The 16,481-nt window shown below is 46.5% G+C and overlaps 2 protein-coding genes across 5 annotated transcripts; one reads left to right on the forward strand and one right to left on the reverse strand.

Annotated features, from left to right (window-relative positions):
• Nucleotides 1-1,664: 1,664 nt before the first annotated feature.
• On the reverse strand, nucleotides 1,665-13,645 carry PLA2G7 (phospholipase A2 group VII). Of its 4 annotated transcripts, none has more exons than XM_082758405.1 (11): nucleotides 13,366-13,645; nucleotides 9,754-9,878; nucleotides 8,009-8,159; nucleotides 7,346-7,439; nucleotides 6,715-6,783; nucleotides 6,176-6,323; nucleotides 5,037-5,150; nucleotides 4,763-4,854; nucleotides 4,151-4,324; nucleotides 3,374-3,522; nucleotides 1,665-3,002 (listed from the first exon to the last, which is right to left on the reverse strand). In XM_082758405.1, exons 1-11 carry the CDS (start codon nucleotides 13,418-13,420, stop codon nucleotides 2,899-2,901), a joined length of 1,275 nt encoding a protein of 424 aa, XP_082614531.1. In that variant the 5' UTR covers nucleotides 13,421-13,645; the 3' UTR covers nucleotides 1,665-2,898. The 4 variants fall into 4 exon arrangements, with proteins under 4 accessions (XP_082614531.1, XP_082614532.1, XP_082614534.1 ...); XM_082758406.1 differs by lacking the exon at nucleotides 13,366-13,645 and adding an exon at nucleotides 11,165-11,320; XM_082758408.1 differs by lacking the exon at nucleotides 13,366-13,645 and adding an exon at nucleotides 11,184-11,318.
• Nucleotides 11,393-12,546, forward strand: IMP3 (IMP U3 small nucleolar ribonucleoprotein 3). The gene has a single exon (XM_082758409.1). The coding sequence runs from the start codon at nucleotides 11,426-11,428 to the stop codon at nucleotides 11,978-11,980; it is 555 nt and encodes a 184-aa protein (XP_082614535.1). The 5' UTR covers nucleotides 11,393-11,425; the 3' UTR covers nucleotides 11,981-12,546.
• Nucleotides 13,646-16,481: the final 2,836 nt, after the last annotated feature.

The following is a 16,481-nucleotide window of genomic DNA, read 5'->3' on the forward strand; positions in this document are numbered from 1 at the left end:
GCAAGAGAGAAATGTTTGCAGTTTCTACAACTTTATTTTGATCTTCTTTTTCTTCCTTGGCTGCCTTATTACAGTCCAAATATGACCTCTGTGCGTATTTTGTGTGGTTTCAAATACACCCTCTTAGCAACAGCTGAGTGAACGTGAGCAAAGGCCCTGCAGATCAACAGGATGTGAAAACTCCCGCTGAGGTTTATAAGCCCACTGAGGGATGGAGTGCCTCTGAACTCACAAATGAAATCTGGGAGCACTGCCTGCTTCATCTGCTTGGACAGTTCAGGTGTTTCAACTGTCATGTCATTTTGCAGTAACTTCTCATGAGTAGGTGGTTAATATGGTCTAATATGTTGGTAGTGTGTCTGAAGGCTTTTACAGAACTATGACTTGAGATATTAATTCATTTATATACGTATACAGAAACATCTTGATGGATCTGATCTGTTTGTGTTCTCTATAGAAAAGCAAACCAGTTGCAGTTCAGCTAAATCTGAAAAATCTGAAGATCCTTATTTTCTCCAGCATTCCTGAAAGTGATGTTTGCCACGTGAAGCTTAAAGCAAGTACCTGTGTACACTCCATTGCCACGAAAATGGGTTTTAATGGGATCAAGACTACAAGCAAAACACTGAATGCTGCTTCTACCAAACTGAGCAAATGCCTGTTATTGCCATAATTCCCTGTCAAAGAATTAGTGGTTGCTGGCAGACCGGTCTTAAAGCTGTGCTGTCTTTAATTAAACAAGAATGTGCCTCTTGACGGGCATTCATTACTGAATGCTTTTGTGTCTTAACTTATGCCTGGCTGTCAGTGGGTTCTTCTTGAACAAGTTTCTTGTGAGTTACTGCTGTATAGGCTGCTGTGGCGCACAACACTGCTTTCTGCTGTTTGCTTTTTGAAAAGTTGCATTCTTGTTTTTTTGTTTTTTTTTTTTTTCTAGAAAAGTTCAGGGTATTTATGGGGAGGGGATTGGGATAGTTTTTGTTTCTCTAGAGAAACAGTTGTGTAGCATTGGAAGTCTTGTATTTATTACAAAGCAATGGAAGAAGCTGGAATAAAGCTGACACTGGGGCATGCTCTTCAGGGTTTTGTTAATGACTGGCTTTCTTTCCCTATGCATTTGCCCCAATACAGTGTGACACGTACCACATACTGTCACAGGTACTCTGTGTCTGCAGGTCATGTGGCTGTGCACATCCTGCAATTCCTGCTTCTGTTTTGATCCAGAGTCATTCTCTAGAGCACCATGAGCCATGCCAAATGCTTTGGAACGCTCCACAGTTGTGTACAAAACAGAATTTGTGTTTGTGACATAGCCTTCAATGGCAATAACAAACACTGAAGCCTTTTATCTCCAAATCAAGCAGACCTAGCAGTGTGGTTATGCTTGCTGCATGTGTAGTGTGGTAAGGACTTCTACACCCAGCTGCAGCTTACCACACTCTTCATGTGTTGAAAAGGGGTTGCTGTTTTTTCTACTGTTCCATGCTTCTATATAATGTAGGTTCTTCCATCTCTTCTGGGGCTGTGGATTTTTCACAGTGCCACGGTGAATTACAAACATAATTGTCTTGCTGAACATTACAGTAGATCCTGAGCATTAGCACTCGCTCAGTAAACACTTGCATATTGATCCCCTTAGTAGAGACAAGACACGGTGGTAGGCTGTAAAGAATTTAATTAAATTCTGAACAACAGGCCTTAGATGTCATTGCAATCTCATGTTAAGATCACAGATTATATAAATATTTAATTACAGTTAAAATACAACTGGAGCAAGCAATGAAGTTGTTTGTAACCTTATTTTGAAACAAATAGGCTACAGTTAGTAGTCCCCCTATTGCAAGGCTTATTCACTTAATAGTTCTTCCTTGTGGCAACTTGAGAGTTCTGCTCTAAAAATCAGAGCTGCCTTCAGCCACCCACACAGCCAGCTTTTTCTGCTGACACATACAGACAGCAATGCCAGAAAATGAACAAAGATGAGTCTCTAGAGAGTATTACAACTGTACAGGACAACATGATCAAACTATGCTTGCATGCCCCTCTTTAAAGGGAGCAGGTAGAACTGACACAGCTATTCCACAGGTTCATCTACAGCAGAATTATTCACGTGTCACCGAGTGACAGTAGTAATATAGAGATAGTAGTGGTAATAGAGAGAATAATACAAGAGACCATGCTTAAAGCTTTGCCTGGGGGGATTACACTTACTACACTGACCATTTCAGCAGCTTTTTGAATGGAAACTTCTGAGTGTGGCAGCATGAACAGATCTTAAAAATGTAAGTGGGATAAGTTTGTATGAAAAGTCACGTGTCAGAACAAACTCCTTGCTGTGCTGTTACCTTAAACTATTTCCTGTTGCTTTTACTGTAGCTCTTCTTTTAAGCAGACAGTTCTGAAGAGCTTCCTCCTGGTACCTCTCTAACTAGAAGGAACAGAAATCTGCCCCAACTCCCAGCTGTTCCCAGAGCACAACTGAAATAATTAAGTTTAATAAATTAGTTTCTTCTTACACTGGAAAAATAAAAAGGCTTGTTGGATGCAAACTGACTTAAAGCTTGGTAAGCAGAACTTTAGTTGAATTCCTGGTAGTTTAATTTATCTCTGCATAGTTGATTCTAGGTGAGAAACAGAATATTTAAATTACGATCAAGTGATTTCCTCCCTCCTCCCCCCCGCCTATAAAGCAGAAATTACCCTGTTATGGTATTATTTCTGAGAATCCCACTAACACATCTGAACTTAACCTTTATACATTTGGATAATTTTTTTGTTGTTGTTGTTGTTTTGCACCCCAGAAGCTGTGTTGGAGGCCAGTGCAATCACATCTGAGCAATATCTGGCCAAAATTAGTGTCCTGGTTCCTGTGGTATTTACAGTACTTCCTCGCATTCCTTATTCGCCTTGAGATGGAGATAAGTCAATGTTGGTACCAGAAATAACATTGGGTCCTATGCCATCCAGGAGGGAATCCCACTTATCAAAATCTTTCGTAAGACCTATAAATAGGGGGAAAGAAAACCCAAATGGTAATGAGTTAAGTTGTTGGATTTCTGTAAAATGATACCAAAAAAATAAATAGGATACATGAATCAACTTGGCAAAGTAGGGGATGCAGTCATACACGCTCCTAGTTTTTAAATACAAGCACAAGTGTACTGAAACTCAGATGTTCTTCCTCTGAGTTGCTTATATTATAGAAGTAACGTTTTCTAGAGTTTCATTCAAGTCTGCATTTTTTCTGCTTAGACTTTTCTGAGACTTACTTGTAGTGAAGAGTAAGTTGAGATTTAACTTGTAGTAAATGGTGGTTATAAAAAAGGAGTTACATGTTTATATCAAAGCATGACATGAATCAGCAGATACTTACTCAAATGTTTCTGCAGGAAGGCTAATGAAGCATGATTGCTTATATCGATAGCTTCATTGGGATCTATTTCTCCTTTTAGTTTGAAAAACTTTCCAATGATTTCTCCGCTCACAAAGGTAAAGTCAGGAAAGCTCTGATGCACTGACCCTCTGCAAACACAGAATTGATCAACAGGCTCATAAGAATGTAGGCGTTAGATTAAAAGATGACAGAGGCTTCCTGAAAGCCAGACACATCTTACGCTATCTTATCAAACAAAGGTTAGTTTCAGGAGAGTGCAAGGTTAGCAGTAAATTGTGCCATAACCACAGAAGGGAGGAAGTTCTGTTTGTGCTTAGCCTTTTGCCACAACAGCAATAAGAAGGCTTAGCAAAACTTTGAGATCACCAGGTTGTCTCTTTGCCCTAAGTGCATTATACAGGTGTCAGCACCCCTGTGCGTGGTGCTTTTATTAGGGGAGTGTACAACTGCACCCAGAGGGCTATTTAAAATGCCCAAATGCAGATGGATGAGGTACAGAGCAACGCTTGTGCCTGACAGAGGAATGCACACCTTGCAGTGTCTTAATGTTACCACCTGTGCTGAGAAAGGTCTCTGTCTCCCCTGTAGCAGACATATTGCTATCTAATATAAACATGCAGTGAAAATGTGGGCCCTGAAGAAGTAGTGACTGTCTGTCCTGCAGCTACCTGTAACTGAACAGCTCTGACAAGAGAATAAGTTCTGTAAACAAAGATTCATCCTTGACCACAGAAATGGTGGATGCCTGGCACTTACTTGATGGTGATCATTTTCTTGTTTGAGTCATTGGAGCTAAGCTTCTTCATCTTTAAGATATTATCGGCCCACTGGAATTTTTCAGAATTGATAAAAAGCAGCGGTTGCTGGACACTGTTCTCATAAGTGTCATCGCCCACTGGGAGCATCCACGCATCGAGAGCAATGCCACACCTGCCAAAAACAACATCTGGATATTGTCACAGGTAGAGAGCTTTGTGCGGACGTTTTCAGCATGCTTTGGTTTGCAGCAGACATGGGGAAACTGATGATACTGAACAGGTAAACGCGTTAATTAATCACTTTGTAGCGATAATGTTTTCTACTCTGGGGGAAGAGGATTAATCCATTATTGCATTTGTTGGTCTCCGCTGCCAGGTGCAGCTGGGCACAGGAGCTTCTGCAAGGTTCCACAATGTCATGGGAAAATACAATACAGCTATTGTGTTCCTCTGCATCCCCAAAGCTGAAGGAAGCACGAGTTGAAGAAAATGAGACATGCCAAACATTTTTTCTTCAAGAGCTAATTTGTAGCTGAGGGATCTTAGGTCAGGCTCCCTACTCCAGGCTTGTTGAGTGCCAAATGTCCCTTTCTTTGTTTCACATACTTACCTGAATCTAATTTCTTTGCTGAGACTCTCAATAACTGTAGCACCACCAAAAGAGTGTCCCATCACAGCTATTCTGCTAGTATCAACAGAATCCTGTTAAAAAAAATCCAGGTGCTGTAAGAGACTTTCTTTCCCCTTTTTTTTCTTTTCAAATAAGTTTTTCATCTACTGTGTGATCTTCAGAATAGTCTACAGGAAGCCGTTTAGAAACGGAAGAGGAAACCCAGAAGCTTTATTAGGTGGTTAACAGATTGAAGTTGCCAACTTTCACTCACCTTTAGCTTATTCCAGTCAAAGTCTGAATTCAGTACGTTCATTACTTCCTCCCCTGAATTGATTTTTAGAATGAGGTTGAGTGCTTTGATGCACTCCTGTGCTCTCTGCTGCACCTGGGAGACAGAAAAGATGGGACAGAAGTAGAATGAATTATCAGACAACTGGTTTTTCTGGCTTGTTGTACACAAAAATTAGTTTTTTTTTTTTTTTTTTAATATAAGGGACTGGTACAATAAGCACTATTCTGAACTGTAGAATTGATCTGTAAAACAAAACATTGAGAAGTTTTGATCAAATGTGAATTTTGGGGGCCCCAAATTGTTGAAGCTCTTGTGTAGATCCTCCACTTGTCCCATCTGCACAATAGCTCTGAAAGCATCTTTATGCTGGATGTACCTAAAGCAAGAAACTGCCTCAAAGCCCTTCCTATTTTACATACATACACATTACTAAAAAAATGTAACATAGCTGTTGCCAATACAGGTTTTCAACGTAAGAAGCGTTCTGGATTTTCATATGTTTAGTTAAAAAACAAACAAAGAAACAAAAAAAAAACACACAAAACTTCAAAAAGAACCAACGAGCAGCAGCATCCTTGGGAACAACTGAGCGTAGCCAGCCAGCAAGACATCTGTTTATTACCGAATTTCAAGTAAATCTCAACCTCCTGGCTTCTCTACTAGAGAAACATACAGGCAACAGCTCCTGCATGTTATTTGCAAGCTCAGATGTTGTGTAGTTGGACTCACAAGAAGGATGTTGAATGCACACAGGAAAGGACACTCATGCTGCTGTCTGTGTGGCCCTGCAAGATAAACACTTCCCCGTTTGAGTCTGCACTGGGTGGAAGAAAGCACTCCCATATTTTAAAGGTCAGGTCTGTGCTTGGAGGAGCTTATCGCCACGACCACATGACATCTAGCACGGATGCTGCTTATAATCAGGAAGTCTGCACTGCTTACACTGCTATAATCCATGTCAAAGTGTGTCAGAGGTGGTGAAGCAAACATCCCCCTTAGAGCAGCGACGATTCATCTTGCTGGCAGCAGTAAACAAAAGCTACAGCAAGCCTAGGGCCACACAAACAACGCTTAAAGACAGGGCTGGGCAGCACTTGATCGCAGCCCCAGGAGGGTACCTGCTTGTGACGCAAGCAACGTTCTTCCTCTCCCGATTTTAGTTTCCTGTAGTAGATCCACTCCTTCTCCATGTTTGGTGTAGACTCTTCCTCTGTTTCAGAAACAGACCTTTTTTTACAGTAATACGTTGCTGAAGCTGATTCATCTCTGCAATATCAACAGAAGGTTATTTCTGAGGATGTATTCCATTTCTTCGGGATTAAATCAAAAGAAGCCTTAGCTTTCACTTTCTTCAAGAAATCCAAGCTCCCAACCAGTGCTGCCCCACCAAAACTCCCCCCACCATTACGTTTGCCAGGTTCTACCAATAAAAGAGAAAAATAGTGTGCTTGAAGAATGACAAATGATACGTGACACAGGACTTTGCATTAAAGGGCTTCAAATTTATCTCCTTTTGGTTAGCTAGGAAGTGAGCTAGGGAAGGGGTTGGGGCTGAATGTGAGATACTAGTTACTCCTTTAAAAAAAATCTTTACATGTAACTATTTATTACCAGAAAGCTTCTCTCCATCCAACTGAAGAGCACACAATATACCCACCTGTGCTCCACTGCAGCCACTATGAAGCCTTGAGAAGCCATCTCTATGCAAATAGCAGAATAGATTGTCCTGCAATCAGAACCACACTGGTGATACACATGCACTCATTATAATGAGTTCAGTTGCACTGCTCCTTAAACACTGCACCCTGTATGTGCTAGCCCCCATTCTGTATTTCTCCTCTCTGCTTTAATTTGCTAACGAGCAGAGCAGGCTGTTGTATGCCAGTCACCCAAGGGTGCTTTTTGTTGCACTGCACCCTGTTACTGTTTCAGTACCTATTCATCAGAAAATGTTAATAATTCTTAAAGTAGCACATGGGACATTTTGCATTTTCAAAGAGCTGTCCAAAGATAACTACCTAGTCCTCATAATGTATTTATGCATGGTTAAATACCTGCACCCCTAAAATATATATACCTGGGAAGCAGAAATAAAGAAACCAACCCTGCCTTTATTTCCTGGCATTGATTTCAGTGGAAGCATGCAGATACACAGCAGCCTGTTCTTCACATCTCTTTTGACTCCACAGGGATCTCACCCCCCTACTGAAAATCTGTTCAGAACCATTCTTAGAGACTGTTGTCTCCATGGACGACAAAAATAGTTTGTCAACAAACTGCTAAATTACCGAAAAGCTCCAAGTCCATGGGAAAAAATGAGGAGTGGGTATTTTTCTCCTGGCTTAAAATCAGCATTTGGTTTTGCAGGACAGGTCACAGAACCTACATAAAAATGGAAGCGTGTGTCATTATCACTTAAATCAGAGACAGCACTTGTTCCTGTGGGAAAGATCCCACAGGAACAAGCCTGGTGATTTCAGAAAGGTCATCTAAAGATTAAGGTAGCAAATCTTAAAATGCAGAAGATAAACGAAGACGTGATTCTGCAAACACATTCTACAAAAAGATGTTTTATTTCTCCTGTCCATAGCCTAGCACAAGGCCAACCCTTTAAACCCCACAAGAACAATTTCTAGGAGCAGCCAGGCATCCAAGTTCTGTTTGTATTCAGAATTTCGCATCTATCTGACTCTTGTATGTCTGCAAAGTTCCCCTTGTGATTTGAATCCTGAAATAGGGGCAGCTTCCCCATAACCACCCAGACACTCCCACATACAGCGATCACGGACCGTGGTCCTGCAAAAGTGGGTCATGTCCAGCGTTGAGCCTTGACACCCAAACCCTTCCCAAACACACGCTCCTCATTGGGAGAAACTAGTTTTCAGTCAAAAACATGCTGCTCACATAGAGTTCGTGCCCTTGTCAAGAAATAAAGCGTAAACCAATCTCACCAACGTAGTATTGGAAAAGCCTTTCTCCTACAACCCGGTACATGTTAAGGAAGTCGGAGAGTCCTTGATAGTACTCTTTATCTGGAATCCACGGTGCCTCTTCGTTATCTGTGGCGTTGCATGAAGGGTAATACAGGCGTAAGAAACTTCCCTAGGATCAAAAAAATATATATATTTTTTTTATTTCTTAACATATGATGAAAAAGAGGGAAGATAAAAACATTTATGTCAAGGGCTTCAGTTGCAAGAAAAACAGCTCAAGAGAATTTGGAGAATCTCATGAGAATATTATTATTCAATGCAGGCTGAGCTTTGATGGCAGTCCTATGTCGCTGTCATTTTGTCCCCACAATGACTTGAAGCAGTACAACAGCTGGCATCCTGGCGGCGATGCTCACACAAATGTCTCATGGAGCTGCTACCAAGCTCATTCATCCTGCTAACCCGGGGGAAAGGTAACCGACCCTCCCAGAAGTACAGTTTTCCACTGGATTAGGTCAGATTTTCCTCCGAGACCAGTGTCTGGATGTGTGGCCCAGCAGATGAGGTTTGGGTAGCCAGGGGCATGGCCTCAACGTGGCCATCATGATCCCAGCTAACCCGAGCAAATGTCTCTGTCTGCTGTTAGCAAAGCACCTGGACAGCAGCGCAGCAAAGGAGTGCAGTAACTACTGTTCTTCCTCCAGTATCTCCTCACCAGGATGATTACAAGCCTGTAAAGTCCATCTTTCTAACCAATTTTATTACTTGTGTTCCTCTGCCTCCATTTCTTACTGCTGCCTTGGGTCTCCTCTTGCTGTTTGTATGCCAAGTCTGCGGGGGAACCACACAGGCTCCCCGTCCTCCCCTCACCAGTATTCTTCCTACACAGCAGTGTACCAACGTGGTCTCTTCAAGGACATCTCCCAGCAGACAAGGTGTGTGCAAGATGCTGCTTGAACGCACCGCCAGGCTCCTGCTGTGGCTTTATTTAAATACGTTCAGTCTAAAACTGCAGGCAAGGTGCATGAGCCAGGGAGAGCAGCGTGAGCATGAGCTTTGGAATCGAGTCTGCTCCTCTGAGCACAAATTTACCAGTTTCATACACAGCATGCACCAAAAGCTTGTTTAATGAATCTTGTTTCCATTTACTCATCAAGCTTCAATCAGCCTTTCACATGACAAGCACTAAGGAGGACACCACGGAGCCTCCATCCAGGCTGGTAATGACATCAATTCAATCCCAGAATAGTCCCGCTGAATTTCTCCAGGTGACAGTTTACCAGGAAAGGAAAGAGGTTCATTACCTGTCCCTGAGAGAATTGCCATTATGCAGATTGCTCATCCACGAAAAACACAGGGGCTGATTGCAAAGAGAAGCTAATCACTCTTGGGTGCTAATAGAGCGGAAGCTCAGCAGAGCCGAGGAAAACCTACAAATAACCACTGCAAACAGGCCACAAATTCCACGTAGTTATTCCAAAGAGCAAATCAGTACTGCAAATGCACAGTCTTCCCACAAAAAAAAACTCAAAACCAAGAGGATTTGAAACAGAAACTTGTAAGCAAGCCCACCAGGTGGCTATTCACTGCTCCTGCCTTCCCATCGTGGTGTCTCCCTCCTTTAATGTCCTGGAGGCACCCAAGTGTGCCCTGCATGCATCCTGCACTTCTGCTCACACCTTTGGCCGGATTCCCCGACAAAACCAGAGTCATGAGGCTGGCAATGAGCCTTAAATCCAAAAGAGGGTGAACCCAGTGCTTACCTCAGCTGCATTTTCTGTCATCAGGTCCGTGCAGCCCACAGAGTGTGGCCCCTTCCCTTCGGGGATCCTGTAAAACTTCTCAGCGCTGTTGCTGCCCATTTCCTTTGGCGCCTTCGCCGACAGGCCTGGGGAAGAAAAAAAAAAAAAAAAAAAAAAAAGCACAAATCAGGAGAATTTGGGGCCTTTGTGGCATCTGTACTCATTGTGACGTATGTGAGCAGACCGTATGCCCTGAGAGATAAAACAAATACAGCGCGTTAAAGGTCCGGGACTGCTCAAACTGAGGATTAGGCCAACAAGAGCAGCTGCTATTGAGGATCTGAGCTCTGAAACCCCAAGACACTGATCTGACACCTTCGGCATGGTGGTGGTGGCAGTGCTGGTGGTGGCAGGCCCCAGGCAGGGTGACACCCAACAGCGGAGAGGCCACAGGGCACCCAGAGGTGGCAGCGCAGGGCCCAGCAGGGTGCCCAAGCCATAGGTCAACGGGTTCCCTGCGCCAAGACCCGCTCCCGGTGCAGGAAGTGGGAGGGGAAGTTTGGGGTTTTTGCAGCTCCCTGTAAACAAGCCCGGCCTGCACGGCTGGGGCAGGGGGCTGAGGCCCTCCCAGCACCCAGGAGGTGGGGAACAGGGCAGCTGCAGGGGGCAATGGGTGCACTGCCCCTGCCTGGGGGGCCAGGCTGCATCCCACCCACAGGGTAAGACAATGACATAAAGCATGTTGGAAAATTAAACAAGGTGAACGTAAATATAAAACAAAAATGAATAGAAATATAAAATTAAAATCAAAATCAGGAATGAAATTCAAAATAGAAATAAACTTCAAAACAAAACTTCAAAATCAAATTAAAGTTAAAAATGGAACTTCAAAATAAAACTTCAAAATAAGCTTAGAAATAAAATATCAAAATAGGAATAAGTTTTAAAATAAAACCTCAAACTAAACCTAAAGTAGAACTTCAAAATAAGCTTAGTATAAATAAACCTCAAAATAAGCTTAAATTGTTAATATAACAATAATGATATTAATAGTATATATAGCATTATATTGACATTACATATGTTGATCATATTATATTACATAGATCATATTATATACTAATATGTTAATGTAAATAAACCTCAAAATAAGCTTAAAAATAAGACATAAAAATAAGAATAAATTTAAAAATAAGACCTCACATCAAGCTTAAAAACTAGACTTCAAAACAAGAATAAAATTAAAAATAAAGCCTCAAAATAGGCTTAAAAATAAGACGTAAAAATAAGAACGAATTTCGAAATAAAGCTTTTAAATAAACACATAATACAATTTGAACTTGAAGGTGGGACTTTACAATAAAAATAAGAATTAATTTAGGAATAAGAACCAACTAAAAACCGGAGAGAAGGATGCAATTAAAGCACGCACAAACCACCGAATTCCCAACCATCTGCCCGGGGGCAGCGCCGGCGAGCCGAGAAGAGCCGAGCCGAAGCGAAGCGAGCCGGATCGCGCCGAACCGAATCGACCTGCACCGAATCGAGCCCAAGCGAATCGCGGAACCGAATCGAGCCCAGCCCAAGCGGGCCGGGCCCAACCCCTCCAGCCTCGGGGCCGCTGCCTTCCACCCGCTCCTCCCCGGAAGGTGCCGCGGTCTCCGCCCCACTTCGCCCTTCCCGTGCCGCGGCCATGGTGAGGCGGCTGCGCTACCCGGAGCAGAAGCTGCTGCGGCGGCTGTCGCTGGTGAGCTGGGAGGCGGCGAGCGGCGTGGCCGAGGTGCGGGCGCTGCGGCGCTACCGCCTGGGTCGCCGAGAGGATTGGGCTCGCTATAAAGCTTTAGCCCGGGCCGTGCGGGGCTTAGCCCGGCGCCTCCGCGATTTGGGGCCGTCCAGCGATGCTTTCCGAGCCCGCTGCGCCTCCGCCTTGCTGGGCAAGCTGTATGGTTTGGGGGTGCTGAGCTCCCGGCGCTCGCTGGCTCTGTGCGAGAAGGTGTCGGCCGCCTCCTTCTGCCGCCGCCGCCTGCCCTGCGTGCTGCTGAAGCTGCGCATGGCGCAGGACCTGCGGCACGCCGTCACCTTCGTGGAGCAGGGCCACGTGCGGGTAGGGCCCGAGGTGGTGACCGACCCGGCGCTGCTGGTGCCGCGCGCCGTCGAGGACTTCATCACCTGGGCCGATGGCTCGCGCCTGCGCCAGAAGGTCCTCGACTACAACCAGGAGCGCGACGACTTCGACCTGGCCGCCTAGGGATGCGTGGGTTGGGGGGTGGCTGCCATCCTGCTGGCTTCTGGGAGGAACGCCGACTGCCACAGCACACAAATCGATGGCACCAATCGATGGACGTTGACCACCAAACCCCTGAAATCCCCCAAAACACGCCCAGGAGGAGACGCGCTCACTGTCAGTACAGCTGCTTTTGCCATCGACATTCCTTTTTTAACACCACACCACATGGGGAGACAGCACCACAAACTGCTCAGACATCACTCCGAAAACACCCGGCCCTGTGCATCCCTCAAGGACAGCGCTCTCAGGGAGCTTTCTGCAAGCCTGGCACTGCCATTTCAACGCCTCAGATGCCAAGCAGCAGGAGGACGCTTTCATTAAGCCTCCTATTTGGGGACAGAGCGCCGATGCCACCCCGCTTGGTGACCTGGACACCACTTTCCAAAAGCAGCCTCGTCCTGGGAGGTTCTGCTTTCACCCAGCACAACTCAGGGGGGTTTGCGGTCAGCAAAGAGGCCGAAGAGTGAATTTCTGGGACTGTAAAAGTTGTAGCCCCCAAACAGAATAAATACATAAGTAAAAGCTAATGTTTTTGTGTAAAGTCACAAGGGGAAGCCTGACTGGCAGGGCTGAGCCCTGTGGCTGTGGGGGCTCTGGCTGGGGAGGGTTGGAGCGAAAGCAAACCTGAGCAGTTCGAGGGCTGTCAGGAGCTTCGTTCCCCTTTGAAAAAAGGGCAGAAGAGCAAAAATAAACCAAGTTGGTTTATGGTGTTGAAGAAATGCATGTGCTGCCTTATGATGGAGTTTCCGTGAGTCTTCCTAGTGATTCTAAAACACTCCAGTGAGCCCTGCTTGCCATCTTACAGAACATTTTTTTTTATGTAACTTTTATGTAACTTTTTTTTTTTCCAGCTACAGGCTATTACAGAGTTATAAAGTGCTCTTTCTAGAAGTGCTTTCTTTGCTGTTACCCTGGGCGACCAAAGGATTTGGCAGCAGAACAGGAGCCGAGCTGTGGGAGCCGTGGCTGCTCTGGGTCTGGCCGCGCTGGTGTGGCTGCCCTGAGCAGGAGGGGCGTTGGGTAAGTGGTGTTTGGGGGCTGAGGCAGGACCAGAAACCCTCTTAAGAAGGTTTTTTAGAAAGCAAACTAAATGTTTATATCTGTACCAGTGTCATAAGCCAGATATATTAAACTGTGTTAGCTTTTAGAGCAATAATAAGTGTTAAGAAAGGGGCACATCTCCCTAAAAGAGATGGGACTTCCCCACTACACTTGATTATATGAACAACTCCAATTTATGCTTACATTAATTTTGCTAAAATGTTACCTGTAACACCTTAAGAAGCCTTTCTCGGGGCACACGCTTTGCTCAGGTAAAAAATACAAATGGAGAAGATGTTCCTTACCTGAAGCACGACTTTTTGTGAACACCTTGCCAGCCCTCGTCCAGAGCGAAGTCATCGTGTCTTGGGGAATTCAGGAGGTGCCCAAGCCGGGTGCGGGTGAAAACGGGGTCTGCTTCGCTTTACTCTTCCAGGAGAGTTTCAGTAAGGGCGCAGTGATGTGTGCTGCTGTCCAGGAGCCTGAGTAGGGCGTTTTGCTGCTCGGATGCTGAGCTGCTTTGTCCGCCCCTCGAAGGAAGAGCAGAAAAGGAAATCTCGGGTCTCAAGCACAGAGGCGGTCGGGCTGGAAACCTCAGCAGCGTTTCCTCACCACCCTGCTCCTTTGGCCCCAAAACAGCTTTACGCTGTTTGCTCGTGAGTTTCCGGTGTCTTCTGCAGCTGGAGAGAGACAAGACACAGGAGTATAAGTTGATAAATGGAGGCTAATTGCCTCGGGGCTAATTGGCCCCTACAAAGCTGTTCTGTGGGGCAGGAGCATCCAACGCTCCTGCTCCCTTCTCACGGCCTCAGAAATTAAATTCTTGTGGTCCTTTTAGGAAACGTACTAGAGCAGGCAGTGGTCAGGGAGGTTTTGCCAGTGCCGCTGGGTTTGGGCTTTTGTTTTCTGCTTTTTTTTTTTTTTTTTTTTTCCCTGGCCTTGGCCTGTTCTCTATTTGGAGGCTGCCAAGGGGAGGAGGAACGGAGTCCGGGGAATGTGTGGGAGCATGGAAGAAGGAGTCCTTCACACTGCTGCCTTTTGTGTTGCGGGGACTAAATGGCCCAGGCTGTCATTGAAAGGCAAATGTGCTGATCTCAGCTGCTTTTTCCAGTAAACAGCAATACTGCACGTGGAAGTGGCCTCCCAAATCGGGCATCTTGGGGTGGTTAACTCGGATGATGTCCCCCTCAGTAACCAGTGGTATCCCATTGCCGTGAGCACAGACAGCACTGCAGGCTGGGGAAGGACGGTGTAACCCCATAGCCAAGTGCCACATGAGCTATTCCCCACTGGCTAGAGGCATCACTGAGGTTTAAGTACGTCCCCTGCTAATTTGGCACTGGAGATTGAACCAAAAAGCAATGCTCATCACTGAGGGATGGGACTGCCTCTTAATTCCTGCCCCAAAAACTAAACTGAAATGTGAACATCACTGGGGCTGGGGAAAAAACACCCTAAAGCAGTGTTGACAGCGTTAGCCTGAGGGCCCCAGTTCCGGCCCCTGCTCTTAAATGTCCTGCTTTAGTCACTGAAACAATTTTTCTTTGCTTCAAATATGGGGGGGGGACACCAACAATGACTCTAGAGTTGGAGATTTGAGCATCTCCAGCCCACTCCGAGAGCTGCCCGTCGGAGGGTGATGTCCCCAGCAGGATATCCTGACAGCTGCTGGCTACTCTCAGCCACATCCCCAGTCAGTCGGTGTAAGCCCAGGCTGTGTTTTACCCTTGGTTTCTGCCCCAAAATCCTTCCCCCAGGCTCAGCCCTGGTGCAGGCTGGAGGTGCTGTGTCACCGGGTAAGGTCCAGGCTGGTTACGGGGCAGGTCCTGCTGTGACTAATGCCTGAGGCCACCACGTAGTCACCTGCAGTGTCAAAGCCCACTGGGGGAAGCCACAGCCCCAAAACACCCTCTCCTCTCCCCAGCAGCCCTGGTAGGAGCCAGGACTAGTGCTCAGTGTTGCAGAAAGGCGATGGGGTGAGGAGGGTGCTGGCACCGAGCTCCCCGGAGAACTTGGGTCAGGGAGGACCTCTGGAGGACATCTACCCCAAACCCTGCTGCAAGCGGGGCACACGTGGAGCAGGGAGCTCAGTTTCTTGTCTCAGTTTTGCCTATCTTAATGCTATCTTCACTCCCCGGAAGCCCAGAGCAGCGTTTAATCACTGTGATGTGTTTGTTTTTTTTTTCCCTTTCCCTCCGGTCTGTGCTTCCCCTGCTGCAGCCCAGCGCTGCTGCTCCCCACCCCGACACCCTAAATGCCAGCAGGGCACGCACCCTCTCCCCTTCCCGTCATCCTGCAGGGACACGCGGGGATTTGGGGTCAGATAAGAGGAAGACTGCGAGCCCTCGTCCGGCGCAGAACTCCTTAAAATCCCCCTGCCAGCCCCGTCGCTCCTCCCTGCACTCTTCCCAGGCTCTTTTTTTCCTCTTTCCCCAGTGCCTGCCGCTCCCGTACCTGCTGTGCAGTGTCCTGGCCACCCCCTGCTCCTGTCCCTGGCTCGGGAAGGAGCTCGATGGCTTGGGCAGTTGCTCGAAGGCCCCTTTGGGTGCCCGTGGCCCTGCAGAGCACGGCGGCCGGCGGCTGATCCCGCAGGAGGACGTCTCCCATAGCAGGCAGAGTGGCTGCCGGGCTCTTCCCGAAGGGGAGGGACCAAACTTTGCCTTACTTTCCAGACGGGACAATCTTTCTGGGAGAGACCTTTCCCCAGGCCTTGCCAACAAGTCTCCTGCACGGATCCATTCCACCTCCAACCCCTCCCAAAAAATAAAATGCTGCACTCGCAAGAGGACCCCACGGCTGTTCGGATGCTGGGTGTCCCCTGTGTGTGTCAGGGATGAGTTTTAACAGGGGCTGGGTGCAGCACCTGGACCCCCCATGACATCCCAGGGAGGATGGGGAAGGTCAGAGCAGCTCCGTTTGGCTCAAGGTCTCTGCACAAAAATCTCAATACAATCTTAAAATCACATAAAAAGGGGACAACAAAGCCCTGAGGAAGTGAGTCCCACTTCTGGGTGCCACTGCTGAAGTGGTTTAAGGCAGATTTTGAGCTCAGGTCCCTACTAATAGAGCAGATCTGCCCCCATCCCTCTTTGCACAGCCCCAGTGTTTGCCTACATGATGATGCTGGCTTGGCACATGTACATGAGTGTGGTCTGCAGGCCGGGAACTAACCCTAAACCCAGCACTGATAACAAAAGGTCAGCTTTCAGAGGGATCAACAGCCCCGTGAGCCTTAAGGCTAGCAAAGGAAGGCATGGAGGGTAGGTAAAATTCAGACTGGCCTGAATTGCTTAGGAAACTGAACCCACGGACTGTCTTCGGAGAGCTACGGAGCTCGTGGGGTGGGCTCATTGGGTTTAGTTCCTCACCCTTCGTGTGTGTATGAGCATGATCTGAAGTTAGCAAAGAAGGGTGCTTGAAG

This window comes from Aythya marila (genome assembly GCF_965140915.1).
Source record: "Aythya marila genome assembly, chromosome: 3".
Taxonomy (NCBI): Eukaryota; Metazoa; Chordata; class Aves; order Anseriformes; family Anatidae; genus Aythya; species Aythya marila.

Excerpts from the sequence above, each read along its gene's own strand:
- IMP3 (XM_082758409.1), top strand. The coding sequence starts at position 11,426 with ATGGTGAGGCGGCTGCGCTACCCGGAGCAGAAGCTGCTGCGGCGGCTG.
- PLA2G7 (XM_082758405.1), bottom strand. The coding sequence starts at position 13,420 with ATGACTTCGCTCTGGACGAGGGCTGGCAAGGTGTTCACAAAAAGTCGT. Across the intron at positions 6,784-7,345 it reads CATGGACTTGGAGCTTTTCG|GACAATCTATTCTGCTATTT; the intron begins GTAATTTAGCAG and ends TTCTGATTGCAG. Across the intron at positions 6,324-6,714 it reads GTGGCTGCAGTGGAGCACAG|AGATGAATCAGCTTCAGCAA; the intron begins GTGGGTATATTG and ends TTGATATTGCAG.